The 16,835-nt window shown below is 55.2% G+C and overlaps 3 protein-coding genes across 3 annotated transcripts; 2 read left to right on the top strand and 1 right to left on the bottom strand.

Moving 5' to 3' along the window:
• Window positions 1-127: 127 nt before the first annotated feature.
• HDAC8 (histone deacetylase 8) lies at window positions 128-8,672 on the top strand. Its single transcript, XM_042886353.1, has 11 exons — window positions 128-238; window positions 461-513; window positions 1,574-1,704; window positions 2,565-2,706; window positions 3,758-3,870; window positions 4,980-5,057; window positions 5,476-5,584; window positions 6,283-6,455; window positions 7,308-7,402; window positions 7,835-7,940; window positions 8,274-8,672. The coding sequence occupies exons 1-11, from the start codon at window positions 155-157 to the stop codon at window positions 8,294-8,296; spliced, it is 1,107 nt and encodes a 368-aa protein (XP_042742287.1). The 5' UTR covers window positions 128-154; the 3' UTR covers window positions 8,297-8,672.
• A 519-nt stretch (window positions 8,673-9,191) lies between these two features.
• Window positions 9,192-12,868, top strand: RPS4X (ribosomal protein S4 X-linked). Its single transcript, XM_042886354.1, has 7 exons — window positions 9,192-9,389; window positions 9,599-9,676; window positions 9,920-10,100; window positions 10,317-10,414; window positions 11,222-11,393; window positions 11,912-12,069; window positions 12,708-12,868. The coding sequence occupies exons 1-7, from the start codon at window positions 9,207-9,209 to the stop codon at window positions 12,807-12,809; spliced, it is 972 nt and encodes a 323-aa protein (XP_042742288.1). The 5' UTR covers window positions 9,192-9,206; the 3' UTR covers window positions 12,810-12,868.
• On the bottom strand, window positions 12,828-16,322 carry RBM41 (RNA binding motif protein 41). Its single transcript, XM_042886352.1, has 7 exons — window positions 16,237-16,322; window positions 16,041-16,157; window positions 15,763-15,952; window positions 15,389-15,593; window positions 14,754-15,127; window positions 14,377-14,524; window positions 12,828-14,155 (listed from the first exon to the last, which is right to left on the bottom strand). Exons 1-7 carry the CDS (start codon window positions 16,242-16,244, stop codon window positions 14,001-14,003), a joined length of 1,197 nt encoding a protein of 398 aa, XP_042742286.1. The 5' UTR covers window positions 16,245-16,322; the 3' UTR covers window positions 12,828-14,000.
• Between the last annotated feature and the right edge of the window lie 513 nt (window positions 16,323-16,835).

Below are 16,835 nucleotides of genomic sequence, written 5' to 3'. Positions count from 1 at the left end.
GCCGCCATGTTAGCGGGGCTCGATGGGAGGACTATATCTCCCAGCGTGCCTCGCGCGGCAGCAGCGCTTCCCAGCACGCCCCGCGCGCGGACTACAGCTCCCGGCGTGCCCTGCGGCGGTGAGGCCGGGCGCCCGGCCCGGTGTGGCGGCCCTGATGGCGGCGGGGCCGCCCGTGGCCTACGTGTACAGCCCGGAGTACGCGGCCCTGTGCGATTCCCTGTGCAAAGTGCCCAAACGGGTGGGCTGCAGGGGGGTGGGCCGTCGGGGGGCGGGACTGGGGGGGGAGGGGATGAGATGGGAGGGGGTCCCGCTGAGGGATGGCGGCGTGAGGGGCTGTGTGTGAGGAGGGGCCCCGCTGTGTGAGGGGAGGCCTGGCGGTGTGAAGGGCTCCTTCCGGGCACCGCGGGCTGCACGGTCGCTCTCACGCTGATCCTCGTCTTCCTTTTATTTCTCCCCCCAGGCCAGCATGGTGCACTCGTTGATCGAGGCGTATTCCTTGCTCGACCACATGATGTAAGTGACTCCGTTTTCTGCCAGGAGAGCCTTTTCCTCTCTGCTGAGGTTTGGTGATGGCTGAGCTGTCCTCTTGCTGCCCTCACTCGCTGCGTGGCTGTAGGGCACCTCTAGGATCTAATGACGGCCTCCTTGTTAAGTGGACTGCGTGGTAACGATTGCAGGTCTTTCATAGCTACCCTCCTGCCCTAACACAACGTGCACGCTGCCTCCTGCTGCCTCCATGCAGGTCCTCACGGCTTCAAACCCTGCTGATGCAGGTCGAGTTCATGGGCAGCACTGAGACTCAGGGAGATTGCGCTGTTGTGCTGCGCTGCTCCTTGGGAGCCTTCTTATGAAGTGTAGGTACTGCTCAGGAGAGGAGACGGAGTGAGGTCTGGAGCAGAAGGGTTGGAACCCATCTTTGGGGTCTTCAGATTGAGGATGTGAAGGGGGCAGGAAAGACTTAAGAGGAAGTTTTTCACACAGGGTGCTGAGGCACTGGAACAGGTTGCCAAGGAGGCTGTGGATGCCCCATCCCTGCAGGCATTCAAGGCCAGGCTGGATGTGGCTCTGGGCAGCCTGGGCTGCTGGTTGGTGACCTGCACACAGCAGGGGGTTGGAACTGGAGGAGCATTGTGCTCCTTTGCAACCCAGGCCATTTTAGGATTCTGTGACTACTTTTTCTCAGTATGAGGACAGAGATGTTCTCCAGACACAGCAGAGTTAAGAGCAGATAGGTGTCACTGCGCAGCTCCTGCTCCAGCAGAATGGTGTCCTAGAAGCGTTGTGCCTGCTAGGAATCCGACTGGAACAGCAAACAGGAAAGGGAGAAAAACCCTTGAAGTGAGGGTGAAAGGTTAATTTCAGGCAGCACCTGTAACACTTCCTTGTTGGAGTGAGCACAGCAGCCAGTGCTAATCTTCTGAGGCCTGTTCCAGCTTTCTACTCAAAGTGGCAGTTGGGTATGAGACAGGGATGAATTTTTTTGTTGTTTTCTAGCAGCAGTTGCCAAACTATCTGAGGAGGTCAAAGCTGTGCTTTGCAGTGGTGTCCTGACCTGCTCCCTCTTCTCTGCTAGGATAATCAAGCCCAAAGTGGCTTCCATGGAGGAGATGGCAAGCTTCCACACAGATGCTTACCTGCAGCACCTGCAGAAGGTCAGTGAGGAGGGGGATGATGACCACCCAGAATCTGTGGAGTATGGACTGGGTAAGGACACAAACTTTTTGCAATAGGGTAACCTGACAGGATGCTGTTTGCTAGTGGGCTCTATAGATGCCTTGATGTAGCTTTGAGGTGCTGCCAAACCCCTCCAACCAGCAGTTACCAGTCAGGTTGATGCTTTTTGCGTTGCCAGCAGAGGGTACTGTCAGCCTTATGCTGTTGTTCTGCCTGACATGGGAATGACAGCCTGAAATTGCCACCAGGAACCAAACCTGCACCATTTGCACGATGGTTTTGCCTGTTATCTTGAGCAGTAGGCTCTTGCCTGCTGAATTAGAAAGAGCTTGAGTGATGCACTAGTCCTTTCTGTCTCTGAAACTGCTCTATGTGCACTTGGAGGAGCAGCTCTGGGCTTGTACAGTGCTGGATCAGCTCTAGGGAGGTTGCTGTAGGAAATGGAGGAGATCAGGTCCTAGCCATGGACCTGTGAGATGCCTCAGCCTGCCTTCCTTGTGGATATCTCAGTTTTTAGTGGGAAAATGCATCTGCTGCTGCTGCATCAGGGCTTTCCTGGTGGAACACCAGAGAATTAGTGCGTGTTTTGCAAGCTTGCTGTGGGGTCAAGGTAGCTAACAGAAAGGCAGAGATCAGAAATGAGCTCAAAACTCCTTCAGTGAATCTGAATGACCGGAACATGAGAGAACCTCATTTTTCACCCTCGCATTTACCACTCCCTGTATCTGCCACACAAGCCCAGATATGAGACTTGTCACGAGGGTTTTGCACAGTGCTTTGTTTGTAATTTCGGTGTGCAGAGAATGAAAAGCCAGAGCTGTGCTTAAGGAGCAGTAGCCCCAAGTGTGCTTTTCCCATCAGCAATGCGTGATGCTGGCTGTCACCCACAGGTTACGACTGTCCGGCTACTGAAGGGATCTTTGACTACGCAGCAGCCGTGGGGGGAGCCACCATCACTGCAGCCCAGTGCCTGCTGGATGGCAAGTGCAAGGTAGCAATTAACTGGCCTGGAGGGTGGCATCACGCAAAGAAGTAAGGAAACAATCTCTTCCCTTGTGTTTTCTCACCTGCTGTCTGACCCAGCTTTCCTCTGGGGGAGGAGATCCAGCAGTGTGGTGTGAGATGGGGGAGGGAAGGACACGGGGCGTAGGGCAGCTGCTGCAGTGTGGCTCTGGGGTGAGCCCTGCTTCCTGAGGCAGGTGCTTGTCCCTGGGGCTCAAGTGAGAATCGATTTTGCAAAGTTCATTGTGGTCCATAGAGAATGGCAAAGAATTGGTGTCCTTTCAAACCCAGATGAGTCTGGCAAAACATTGCCTAAATTGTTGTGCGTGGCTTTCTTGGTTTGTTGGTAAGAAGAGTGAAGTCGTGCAAGGCTGACCTCTGATTTTGTTTGTGCTCTGAGACGTGGTGTCAATCACCAGCCACTGTCAGGAGAGGAAGTATCAGCCTGAATCTTGTGATTATTCCCTGCAGGCATTCCAGGCCAGGCTGGATGTGGCTCTGGGCAGCCTGGGCTGCTGGTTGACAGCCCTGCACACAGCAGGGGGTTGGAACTGGATGAGCACTGTGGTCCTTTTTCAACCCAGGCCATTCTAGGATTCTGTGATTATGGAGCACTAAAATAATTCCCCTGGCTTCCCTGTTCCCCACAGATGTGTATGTTTAATTAATTGTGTCCACCATCTTCCAAACCACCACACCAGCAGCTGTGGGAGACAAGAGGCTCCCCAGAATTTTGCTTAAGTCACATCTCTGACCCTAACTCAAAAAGAATCGTTCCTTTGGTGCCAACAATAGGAAGCTTCCTGTGCTGTGCATAAAGGGCAGCTGTTTCCATGCACATACCTTATGTGTGCAGCCCTGAGATGGGCAGAGCTCCTGCCTCGCCTCAGCTGGGGCTGCTGCTGGCAAACCCAGGGTGGAGAAGCGAGCAGTTGTGTTCTTGGTGAGCTGGGCTGCTCCTGACCCGTCTCTTCCTCTTCTCCACCCCTGCGAGATGAAGGCTTGCAAGTGCAGGTGGCAAAGCTGAGAAGGGCAGGAATTGCACTGGTGCCATTTAATCTCGTGGCTGTTTTTCTCACAGAGATGAAGCTTCTGGCTTTTGTTACCTGAACGATGCTGTCCTGGGCATCCTGCGGCTGCGCCAGAAATTTGACCGCATCCTTTACATCGATTTGGATTTGCATCACGGGGATGGTAAGGCCTGGCACAGCCTGCAAGCTGCATAGACTTGAGTAAGGCTTCACGTGGTGCAGCAGCAGTGGCTTTGCCCTTTTTCAGTGCAAATTCCCTCAGTCCAGTTCTGCCCATGCCCTGCTTTGTGGGTGTTACTCTGCCCTCTCATGAGGTTCTGGGCAGCACTCTCATACCTAAAGCAACTCAGTGCTGTTCCTGCTGCAGTTACCTCTCTGGTGAGAACACTGGAACAGGTTGCCCAAGGAGGCTGTGGATGCCCCATCCCTGCAGGCATTCAAGGCCAGGCTGGATGTGGCTTTGGGCAGCCTGGTCTGGTGGCTGGCGACCTGCACACAGCAGGGGGTTGGAACTGGATGATCTTTGAGGTCCTTTTCAACCCAGCCCATTCTAAGAATGATGATACATTCTGAGAGCTTCCCCAGGCCCATGTCCCCATCCTCAGGGACAGCATTTAATTCTTCAGTGTCACCGTTGCAAAGGGGAAGCAGTCACTAACAAGCGTTGCTTTTAAAAGAAGGCAGGATGCTATGAAACTGAGAGCAGAGAGGGCCTTGCTGGGAGGCTCCTTGCTTCAGGGACATCATTTCATCACCACTTCACGTTTCTGTTCTCCTAATTTATGGTGTGTTGCATTTCGCTCCGTTTCCCCCCTACATTTGGTTTCTGTTAAGTTCCCCGTTACTTCTTTTTTCCCTTCCCACCCTTGCTATTTTAATACATCTTTGAGGAAAAAGAAGAGCCACGTGGAATTGCAGCAGCACTGAGAAAAGCAGGAGAGCCCAGTAGCTCTGATTCTAATCAAGGCCAAGCTCCAGGCAGAGCATCTGTGCTCAGCTCCCTCCCCAGCCTTGCAGACGAGCACTGACTCGAGGTGTTGGGTCCCCCTCGGTTCTGACCAGCATGAGACCTGTCAGATTCATTTCAGTTGTGACCACTGCTGCCCCTGAATTTGGATCTCCATTGGTGGAGGATGGCTTCAGTGAGCCACTTGTGTTTTTCTGTTTCATTCATTGCATTCCTGCTCTGCTCACAGTATTTACATCTTGTTAGATTTCTGTCATTTACAAGAGTGGTGCATGGAAGCTTTTTACTTCTCCATCTTCTGACAGGTGTTGAAGATGCCTTTAGCTTCACCTCGAAGGTCATGACTGTTTCCCTGCACAAGTTTTCGCCAGGATTTTTCCCAGGCAAGTTGAACTTGCAAGGTTGGTGCTAATTTGGCTCACGCAGCAGCAGTGAGGTCACAGCACAGGCACATCTCACCCTCATCAGCAGAGGTGCCTTGCTGCCTAAATGTTCCCTCTTTTTTGACCCGGTAGAAAGAAAAAGGGGGAAAGTGTTTATCTGATTTATCTCCTCCTTTCTCCTTGCAGCCTCTTGGCAGAGGCACTGCTGGCTGCCCTTGGAAGCTTAATCACAAGATGGGGCAGAGGGCCAGAACCAGGTCCATCAAAACCTTCCAGTGGCAGTGTGAAGTGGGCCCGTGTGCCTGCATAGACTTAGCAGGCACTGGCACTCTGCTCTTGCTTGAGACGTGCCACACGTTTCTCTCAGTGCTGAGCCTCTTTTCCTCTTCTTTAACCGCTGCCTGTTTCCATTTTCCAGGCACAGGAGATGTGACAGATGTTGGCCTGGGGAAAGGTCGCTATTACAGTGTGAATGTGCCTATCCAGGATGGCATCCAGGATGAGAAATATTACCAGATCTGTGAGACGTAAGCCCTCTTGCTCTGATACGATTTATTTGGATGGAGTGTTAGAAACTACATGGATTTTACTTGTTTTTAATCCCTCTTGGCACGGGGCAAGGGGCTGATGAAGGTCCTGGGGTGAGATCTGGGTAGTGCAAGCTCTTTGGTTTGACACCACAGTGGTTTATAATTGCATGTCAAAGAAGAATTGGAGTTGCTTAGGTTCTCAACCAAGGCAGAAGCATTTATCCCAGGAACCACATCTCTTTCTTATTTTAGAGGAATAAAGACACTGTTGTGAAAGAAACGTATTTTTCTTCATGATGTTTTGGGCTTTAGAGTGCAGTGCTGGGAACGGGGTCGTTCTCTTTGGGGCCAAGAATCTCCTTGAGCAAAGTCCCAGTTGCCTTCTGCAAGAGAATACTTGTAATAAAGAATGGAAAGGACACTGCCCTCTGTGTGCAGTGTGTCAGAGCCAGGGGAGGTGTGTTTTTGCTCCAGGGGGATGGGAGAGGGCAGAGTGATAATGTGGAGCCACCTCTGTTCCTCCTGTCCTGTGCTTGTGAGAAGCAGCAGGAACAGACCTTGTTCTGCTCTGTCACAGGGAAGGAATGCCCCCAGGCCTGGCTTCCAGCCCTCCTGCTCAGGGCAGCCCGTGTACACATGTAGTTTGATGCTCCCACTGAGCTAAGCTTGTGGTAACCCTCTGCTTCTCTCTGCAGCGTGCTGAAGGAGGTGTATGCTGCCTTCAGCCCTGAGGCAGTGGTGCTACAACTGGGGGCTGACACCATTGCTGGAGACCCCATGTGCTCCTTCAACATGACACCTGAGGGAGTGGGCAAGTGCCTGAAGTACGTCCTGCAGTGGCAGCTGGCAACTCTCATCCTGGGAGGAGGTGAGTGTGTGCACGTTTTGATGGTGGCAAGGAAGCTGCTTGGTCCTCCAGGAGAGCAAGTCTTTGGCCTCAACAACTGGGTGGCCTCAGGCATTAAATACGTGGTACCAGCAGATGCCAGGCTGCGTTGCAATCCTGCCTCAGACATCTGACTGTGAGTGGGCTCGTGTGGGTCGGAACAGAGGCCGTGTCTGTGGGTAGGCTGGGAAAGGGAAGAAGAGCCCCCAAAATTTGGCCTCATAAAAATGAGGTGAAAATGCCAAAGGAGTGTCCCACCACCACGGCTCAGAGAGGCATTCGGAGTGGAAATCTGGGGGGAGGAGCTGGCACTTGGCAAAAAACAAGGCAAAGTGAACAGTGGGATGTGTGATCTCCCTCTTTTCCAAGCGTTTTTTTCCTCGTTATTTTAGTCTACTGGAGAAAAACACTTTCCAAGTCTGTCATAGGGTTTCTCTCAGCCAAGGTCCCCCCTGTGAGGTCATGCATAGCCATGATGGACAGGAGCACTTCCATGCTGCCCATGAGACCTCCTGTACTTGTGAAGTAGTGGCCAGCTGACATATCTGAAGCTGATGAGTACCTCTCAAACATGACTGCTCACTAACAAATGGCTGGGCCTGTGTATTTTGCTTTATGGAACCAAGGCTGGCATTAAAAAGCAGCAACTCCTTGTCTCTCCTGCCGCCCTTGCACTGCTATCCCTATTACTGATGAAAACCTGTCCTTGTTGGCAATTCTGGGTCTACAGAGGTGTCTGGAGGAGCTTCTGCAGCTTGTTCCCTCCAGTAAAATCTCTCTCTTCCCTTTTCCCCAATCTTTCCCTTCCAAAACAACGATTCTTGCTGGAGACAGGAGGCTACAACCTTGCCAACACAGCCCGCTGCTGGACGTACTTGACTGGGGTCATCCTTGGCAGATCTCTGTCCTCTGAGATCCCTGATCATGAGGTAAAGTCTTCCCTAATCCCTTCTCCTTATGCAAGAGCAGAGTCATCCCACCTCATCCACGAGGCACACTCAGCTCGGTGCTGTTTGTTGACAGTCTCTCCTATAACAATAATGCGCTTCCCTGACAGCACAGTGGCTGCTTGTTCCCAAAAAGTGAAGCTGTCTGCGTCTTTTTTGAAAGGTTCTAAGAAACCAATAAGCTGCAGCCTCAGATAATTACAGAGGATGAGGAGGTGGAGTCACCTGCTTGCTCAGAGAGCTCCTTGAGATGTGCCAGGGAGAAGGAACATGTGAAAATCTGGGTCAGATGGAGCATATGGTGCTTGTGTATGGCCATGCTCCGTCTTGCTGGGGATGCTGGATGGGACAACAGAGGGATTGTAGAGTCTCGGGAGCCTGGTTTGGCTGCTTACTCCTCTCCTGTTCGTGCAGTTCTTCACAGAGTATGGTCCTGACTACGTGCTGGAGATCACACCCAGCTGCAGGCCGGACCGCAACGAGCCACAGAGAGTTCAAGAAATTCTTAACTTGATCAAAGGTGAGCAGTCAGGTAAAGCTGGCACTCCTGCTTTATTTTGGCCTTTTAGGGAGGACTTCTGGCTCACTGCAATCTTCCTTGCTAGCTGGAAAGATGAACCCCATTTCTTTGTTTGCTCTCAGTACATCTCCCACTTCTCTTGGGATTCTCAGGAGCACATTTAGTTCAGAGCTGTGGTCTCTGTTAGCAAAAGGTGCTGTTGTGCTGTTGCCTTTCCTCTAGCTGGGCAGAGGAGGGATCTGTTAAACTGCTCTGAGTGCTCTGGGATGTCCCAGGCTGGGCCATGCCATCAGGCTGAGGTTGGGCTCAACCCTTTTTCCTCTTCTATTGCAGGCAATCTGAAGCACGTGGTTTAGTGGAGAAGGGAAGGCTCAGGTTCCTGTAACAGCATTGCTCTGTTGGAGAGATGTTTCCAGAGCAGCTGATGACATTTGTGGCTGCAGGAGGAATATGAAGAGGTTACTGTTGGTTCGTTGGTGAATCCATTTCTCTTTAAAAAAGCAAAGCCTGCTGTGTGCCATGGATCTCCATGGGTGGGAGAGCGTGCCCTCCAGCCACAGGTTTCCCAGGCCAGCAGAGCCTCTCTTGCTCATCTCTCTTCCCTTTTTTAACATGGTTAAAGATTATTCTCACAACTGGTTTTAAATGTTTTTTAAGAGACAGGCCACTGCAAGCTGTGTTTTAAACTGATGGGCATTTTTTTTTCCCACATAAAATATTTGAAATACTCCAGCCCTTTTCCTTTCGCCCTGTATCTGCCCTGCCTTGCCTGCACTCAGCGTTGGTAACCATCCCTTCAGGGGAAGAACCCCCAGTGCCAAATTGTGGGGCTCAGTGGGGTTTAGGTAAGGAGCAGGAGTGTGGTTGCCAGCCAGCTGGGTTGTCCCTCCCTGGGTGTCCCCATACGTGGGCTCCCCCTCCAGCCGCCTTACCAACATCCCCCACTGCAGCACTGGCACCAACTGACCCCTTCTTGCCCCCTACCCTATGCAGGGAGGAGATGGGAGGTGTACCGAGTGTGGTTAGTGGGGGGAACGTGGGCTGGCCCCATTTTGGATAGGGTGCATGTGCAGAGATCCCGACTTGGGGCACAAGGAGGAGATGGGGACATCCCAGCTTTAATGAAGGGAAACCAGCCTGGATGAGGAACCATTGGAGGTGGGGAAGGAAACCGTGAAAGGATCCCAGTCTGGATGGATGGGTTATGGGGGGTCCCAGCCTGGTTAGGGGGTGACTTGGGATGGTTCTAGCCTGGAAGGGGAACACATGGAGGACAACACTGCGCGCGGCCCGTCGCGGGAGGTGGGAGGTGGTGTCGCTCACAGCGCCCTCAGGACCTCCGCGCCGCCAGGGGGCGCACTAAGGGGAGGTGGTGCCGCCGCAGCCCGTCCCGCCCATATCAGCCTCGCACCGGAAGCGGCCTCCCTTTCCCGCAGGAGCGCAGCCATGGTGAGTGCGCGGCGCCGCCGCTCTCCTCCGTCATCCACCGCCATCCGCCGCCTCCTGTGGGCCGACGCCGCCCCCGCCGCGGCCCAGGGCACGAGGGAACCCACCGAAGGGCTGTGGGAGGGACGGGAAGCCGGGGGTGGCCGGGGAGCCGGCGATGGGGGCGGCGGGCCTAGCGGCGGCCCCGCACCCTAACACGTCCCGTCCCGCAGGCCCGCGGCCCGAAGAAGCACCTGAAGCGCGTGGCGGCGCCGAAGCACTGGATGCTGGACAAGCTGACGGGCGTCTTCGTGAGTGCGGGCCGGGGGCGGTCGGGGCTGCGCGGGGCTGGGAGCTCGGCTGCGCTCCTCGGGGATGGTTTGTGAACCCTCAGCGTTTCTTCAGGCGGATCTGCCGTCCTGCGGGCGGGGCGGCGCCTTCCGCTGCTCGTAAGTGCCAGCTGAGGGTTTGGGCACCACGCGGCCATCCCCAGGTGCTGCTGCGGGCCCCGCGTTGCTTTGTGTGCCCATCCCGAGGCTCCTCTCCTCCTCCAGGCGCCCCGTCCCTCCACGGGCCCTCACAAGCTGAGGGAATGCCTCCCGCTGATCATCTTCCTGCGGAACAGGCTGAAGTACGCCCTGACCGGAGATGAGGTGAAGAAGATTTGTATGCAGAGGTTCATCAAGATCGACGGCAAAGTTCGCACCGACATCACCTACCCTGCGGGCTTCATGGGTGAGGTCTGGGGGGAGTGAGGACGGGTATGTCGTGCTGGTGGGGGGGGGCAGCGTTGTGAGGCTGTGTGGGGAGGGAAGATGCCCTGGTGACAACGAGGGAGAGAGCGTGGTTCAGCAGCCTTTATGTCCCATTTAAAGATGAGCTCTGTGCTGAGTTAGCGTTGGATAGCGTAGTTGTTAACTGCTGCTGTTTTATTTCTCTCTGTGAAATCAGATGTCATCAGCATCGAGAAGACAGGCGAACACTTCCGTTTGGTGTACGACACCAAGGGCCGCTTTGCTGTTCACCGCATCACAGCTGAAGAGGCCAAGGTGAGGAGCTGCAGCTTGGTGCCGTGTGGGCCTGGCCGGGTGTTCTCAGAGCAGTGTTTGTTCCTTGGCGTGTCCTGAGCTGGTGGTTTTGAATGCAGAATCCGTGCCACCCTCGAGAGGATCAGCTGGGGCCTTCTGGGTTGGGGCGTGGAGCCTTTGTGGGGGGAAAACGTGTTGGTGATGTGAGGGTGGTGCCCAGATGTACCTGCAGGTGCGTGGTCAGCTGCTGGCTGCTCTCGCTCTTGGTGTGGTTGGGTCACTTTTACAGAGAGCTTTGCTTGTTGTGGTTGAATGGGCAGAAAATTGCAGACTCAGGGCCGCCACAAGCAGGGCTGCTGCTCAGACCCCAGTCGTGCCCAGCCAGAGGTGCATTGTGCAGCAGTAAGAAGCTGTGGGCAGCACTTTTAGGCCCTTCCCAGAAGAGAGTTGCTCTTAAAATGGAGTGTCAAGGAGGGACTCCTGTGCACCCTGCCTTAACCCAGGCACCTCTGCTGTGTGGTGATGCTGAGGGGAGAGCTGCTTGCTGGCTGTGCGTTCAGGGCCCTTCCATCCCCAGCAGTGCGCTCGCTTCTGGCTGCTGCTTTGTGTTAAGCTGTGAGTCCCAAGCTGGCTGGAAGTTGGAGGGTGCTGAGGAGGGCTGCAGGGCTCTGGTGGGCCTGGGGGATGGAAGCCTCTGCTGCATGGCCATGGGCTTCAGGGCAGAGTGAGAAAAACACTGCAGCGTGGGTACTTCAGTAGGAAAATGAAGGTGGTGTTTGTGCAGAGGCTGGGGAGCTGTGTCTGAGCAGGGCCGTGCTTTGCTTGCAGTACAAGCTGTGCAAGGTGAGGAAGATCTTTGTGGGCACCAAAGGAATCCCTCACCTGGTCACCCATGACGCCCGCACCATCCGCTATCCGGATCCCCTCATCAAGGTGAACGATACGATCCAGATTGACCTGGAGACCGGCAAGATCACAGACTTCATCAAGTTTGACACAGGTGGGTTGAGCATTTCCTGCAAGATGCTGCTTTCTTGGGAGACTGGTGAGCAGTGCAGAAGCTGAGGACAACTGCCAGGCACCTGTGATGTGAATAAAGAAGCAGCATCCTCGTGCAGGAAGCGATGTTTCCCTGTGCATCTGGAGCAGCGGTTTCTTCTGTGTGTGGGCAGTGGGAGGCGTTTAGGTGTGGGGACTCTGAACAGCTCCCAGAGCAAGCAGGCACTGGGCAAAAGCTGCTGGAAAGGTTGCTTGAGGCCAGATGGGGCTGTGAGAGAAAAGCCCTGGGCAGCGAGAGGAAGATTCCTTGCTCTCTGCTTTAGGAGCAGGCTGTGGGAGAAGCTTTCAGCTGCCACTGAGCAGCATAGCAAGAAGGTGATAAGGAATGCGTTGTATGGATGTTGGGACCAGAGAGCTGCGTTGGGTGGTTCCTGTCCAAATGCTCCACGGTTCTGCCTCTCCCCAGGCTCTTGAGGAGCACCACAAGCTCTTGTCACAGCCCTCTCTCCTTCATCCTAGGAAACCTGTGCATGGTGACTGGCGGCGCCAACTTGGGCCGGATTGGGGTGATCACCAACAGGGAGAGACACCCTGGCTCCTTTGATGTGGTTCATGTGAAGGATGCCAATGGCAACAGCTTTGCCACCAGGCTCTCCAACATCTTTGTTATTGGCAAGGTAAGCCTGCATGGGCTGAAGGAGAGTGTGTCCTCCCCTCCTCTTGAAGCCAGGAGTTATGGGTGTCTTCTGGGGGCAGCTTCTGATCGCTTGTAAGCCTACAGAGCTGACTGCTCTGAATTCATAGCCGCCTTCCTAGAAGGTTTGGGGATGTTTGGAAGAGGAAACCCTGTAATGTTTTCTTCTCAAATCATAGAAATCATCAAATGGCCTGGGTTGAAAAGGACCACAGTGCTTATCTAATTCCAACCCCCTGCTGTGTGCAGGTCACCAACCAGCAGACCAGGCTGCCCAGAGCCACATCCAGCCTGGCCTCAAATGCCTGCAGGGCTGGGGCATCCACAGCCTCCTTGGGCAAGGTGGAGCTGAGCAGTTTAGGGGCAACTGCTCCATAGGAGCGTCCTCTCCCAAGAGCCTCAAATACTGCCATCTCTGGATCCTTAAGTCCAGGTTGGAAAAGGTTCTGATGGCTTTGGCACCACAGTTTCCTCAGGGCCTGCTGTTGAGTGAAGGACACCAAACTGCTTGTTGCCCTGCTCAGGCAAGGGCTGCCCTTGCTGCTTTTCCTCATTGAAAGGGAGCACTTTATATCCCTCTGAGTTCCTTAGCATGATGTGGTCTCTCCTTCCTCGCTTCAGGGCAACAAGCCATGGATCTCTCTGCCCCGTGGAAAGGGCATCCGCCTGACCATTGCTGAAGAGAGAGATAAGAGACTGGCAGCCAAACAGAGCAGCGGGTAAACTGCAGCTTGGGCCAGCTGTGGTCCTGAAAGTATGTCCAATTAAATTTTATTACCAAATTGGTGGCTGACGGTGTGGTCCAGACATCAGGTATGTGCACAGAGCACTGTGTCAGGATGGGGGTGGCAGGACTGCAGGCTGGGCTGGCTGTTGGCACCCCTGGGGCTGAGGGACTGGAAGGAGAACCTGAGCCCCCCTGTGTCACCTGAGGGCTCTGTCACATCCATGCACCTTCTGTCCAGCTGAAAGGTCCTGCACAAGGCTCCAGGGGCTGGCGCTGTTTCTTTGTCAGGCATAACTGGGCTCATGGCTTATTGCCAGCCTAACTCCCCCCTCCTGCAGAACCTTGTAAGCTCTTTCTATTTGAAGGCTAAGGGTAGCCATGCCTCCCTCAGCTCTGGTTCTTGTTCTGCTCCTTTTCCCATGCAGCCAGCTTCTCCTCCCCACTTTACCTGCATCCCTGCAGTGGGTTGGGGCAGAGGGAAGTCACTGTCATAGGGCTGCTGTGTTTTTCATTTCCTGCAAGTTGGTCTGGGAGAAAATGCAAAATGGGGGAGGGGGGGAAATGCAATATGCAAGAAATAACTTATAATATATAGATAGATAGAATCTTGGGTAATTTTTGCTGGACATGGAGTCCTGTGCCAAACAGTGGCTTCAGCTCAGCCAGTTGGAGCAGAAATCTCCAACAGATCAGAGCCCCAGCAACTTCTGCACCTAAAGCACCACCTTAAGGCAAACTACACTGTTCCTATAAACATATCAGAGCGGCAGAAAGTTAATTACACACCAACTAAAGACATGAAAAGAAAGTCAAGTCTGAAAAATGGTGCCCTCTTGCACGCTACTCCCTTTTCTCTCAAAGGAACACACTGACATGCAAATAAAGCTGCAGAAATACACAACATAAACAGACGAAGCTTCCCCTCCTCTTCCTCACCACAAAGGGCTGAGAATGCAGGCAGGTGGAGCAGCCCAACAGAACAGCACAGGGCGAGAACAGCACCGGCCTTCCTGCAGCTCCTCACGTGCCAGCAGGGCAGAGAGCAGCGCTTCCTCAGCACCACCCTCCTCGAGGCTGCATTCAGCTCTCACCCTGCCACTGCAGCTGCACAGAGCTGCACTTCAGCTCCCACCAGTCCTGAGCAAGGCAGTCCCAGGGCCTGTCAAGTCCCCAAGGTCCTCCAGCCCTTACGTGGCAGTGGGCTCTGCTCCAGCAGAGGAGGGAGCGGCAGCCTGAGCGTCTGTCGACGGCCCCTTGCTTTTCCCAAACTCAATCACCATTGGCTTCCCCTGCAGTCTGTACCCATTCACCAAGAGCATCGCATCCTGGGCCGACTGAGTATCTGCAAGGAAACAGCAGAATGGTTCTCAACCTGCACCACGACCCAGCACAGCGCTGGAGACCCCAGCCCAACAAACCCAGCATGCTGCAGCCCCTCAGCCCACAGAAAAGAACACGACCCGAGGTGAAGGAGAGGGAGCAAAATCTGCTCCTGCAGCATGGAGGGGCTCTGCTGCCCTGGGGGAGGCAGGCAGGAAGGGACAGGCAGGAGGCAGAGCTCACCGGGGAAGGTGATGAAGGCCTGACCCCGCATGCGGCCGCTCAGCAGGCGGAACTGGATGGGCCTGCTGTCCTCCTGCTGGAACCGAGCAAACAGTGACACCAGGTCCTTCATTGTCACACGAGGGCCCAAGTTCTTCACATACAGCACCTGTTGTGGAGGCGTTAGGGTCAGCTGCCCTGCGCTGTGCTAACAGGTGTGCTTAACCCACTCCCAGCCTGTACACCTCAAATGTAGGAGCCAGTTCAGCCCAGCTGCCAGCAGAGTCACCAATTGTACAGGAAAGAGCACCTCCAAGCAGCAGCCAGGCAGGAGCAAAGAGCCTTTGCTTGCACTCCTGGTTAGGAAGCTGGATGAAGCGTGGTTCATCTCCACGTACCTTATTGGGCTCCCCAGGATGGTAGGAAGCAAACCGAGGTATATTGCGGAGTTCTTCCTCAGAGAGCCGGTTCTTGCAGATCTCCTCCTCCGGGATGAACTCTACAGGCTCCTTTATAGTCACAGGTCCTGGAGGGCACTGGTGGGGCTTTGCTGGAGGAGGGCTGGGGCTTTCTTCCTGGCGTGGCTGCTCTTCCTGCTCAGGAGGTGGTGACTCCTCAGTGCCAGAGCCCTGCGGGGCGGGGGCAGGCAGCGAGCACGCAGCACTTGTGGATGGTTGGTCCTGTCCAGGCGGCTGCTTGCCCAGCACCTCTTGGTAAACGCTCTCCAGGTGAACCATGGGGTCCTTCTCATCCGTTATCCTTTGAGTGTCATCTAATCCACAACAGAGAAGCACGGTGTGATGGTGCGCTTCTCCCCCACCAGCACTTCATCCCTTAACGTCCTCCTGGCTATAAACCACTGAACGAGCCTAGGGCCAGGAGCACATCCAGCCTCACCTGAGCTCCCTACCTCTGCACAAGGGAGCAGAAGGAGCGCTCTGCACCTCGCGGCTCACCTCCATCCCATGGAATTCCCAGTGATACCATCTCTGCCCACTAAACAGCCACAAGAACAGAAGGGATGGGGGCACACCTTGGTGGTACAGCGCCCGCAGGAAGGAGTGCCGGTCCGTTCCCTGGAAGAGAGCGTTCTCGATCTCCATCTCCCTCCGGCTCAGCTGCTTGCTGCCAGCAAATCTCTGGGGCAGCTCCAGGATGCGCTGCCTCTCGTCCATCTTCTCCTGGATGGCGTTGAGGCGCTCCTGCATGGCTTCGGGGGCCGCTCCCAGCCCGGAGCGCTGCAAGAAAGGAACCGGTAATAAAATCAGCACCGCCAGCTGCCTCCTGCGGGGAGCCGGAGCAACGCTGCACGGGGCGGCCGGAGCTGGAGGTGTTCAGCCCGGAGAGGAGGCGGCTCTGCGGCCTGCCGCTGCTTACGAGGCCGTTACAAACGCGCTGCTCACAAACCTTCTCCGCAGCGCGGTTCTTCCATAGCGCGATCTCGGGCTCCGATAGCCCCAACTCCCGCAGCGCTGCGGTCTCTTTGTCGCTTTCCTGCAGCTCTCGGAACTGGGATAAGCTCAGTGCCCCCGCCGCCGCCTCACCGAAGGGTCTGTAGAACGCCGCCGGAGCAAAGCACCTCCGCTTCGATTTACACCTGGAACCGAGAGCAGCGCAACCGCCGGGAGCGGGGCGCCGTGTAAAGGGGGGGGGCGTGTAAAGGGGCCGCGCCACCCGGGACTCACCGCTCGATGGAGGCGGAAGTGTCGAGCTGCTGCTGCAGGAGGCTTTTCAGCTGCCTTTCCCCCTCGGTCTCCAGCTCCTCCAGCAGCACCTCATCGCTGCACACGCTGCTGCTCACCCTGCTCCGGACGAAACGCCGCTCAGCACACGGCCGCGCAGCCGCCGCTTCCCCCCCCGCGGCCCCTGAGCCCCGCTCACCTCCGCATGGCCGCGCCGCTGCCGGCTGCCTCCGTCCGCCCGGGACTCCAACTCCCAGCAGCACCTGCGGAAGGGCGGCGGGGCGGGGTTGACCGAGCGCCCCCTGGCGGAGGGGAGGACAAAGCGCCGCGGTGACCGCGCTCGGCGTTGTAAGCGCGTTGCTATTGGAAGCGGTACGACGCCGTGTCTCACAGCTTCGCAGCACGCTTGCTCCACGTTTTCTTCTACCCTTGCACAGCAACACTCCCAGAATCGCAGCAGGACCCTTTTCCCACTTGCACAGCTGCTGTTTTTAATCAGACACAAATCCACAAATTGGGAGCCCTCGAAAGTACAAACACAAAAGCAGTTTATGCCAAAAGAAAATGAGATCCACTTTCAGAAGCACAGGCATACCTAATTAACCCCTCATTAAAGTCTACATTGTAATGGTGGGAAGCCGAGGCTATCAGGCTCCTCCCAACAGCTGTTCGTCTACCCATTCATGTAAGGACCCAAATAACAGCACATGGAGCTGTGACTGCAAGTATTCAGCTTACAGCAAAGTGCTGAGCTGGGAGGCCCAGCTGTGAAGGCAGCAGTTGTGCATCTGCAGCAGG

Source organism: Lagopus leucura, unplaced genomic scaffold (assembly GCF_019238085.1).
Source record: "Lagopus leucura isolate 7727_CA_CO unplaced genomic scaffold, USGS_WTPT01 Super-Scaffold_100057, whole genome shotgun sequence".
Lineage (NCBI taxonomy): Eukaryota > Metazoa > Chordata > Aves > Galliformes > Phasianidae > Lagopus > Lagopus leucura.
The sequence above is the reverse complement of the archived record's forward strand: the minus strand, read 5'-3'. Positions and strand labels throughout refer to the sequence as shown.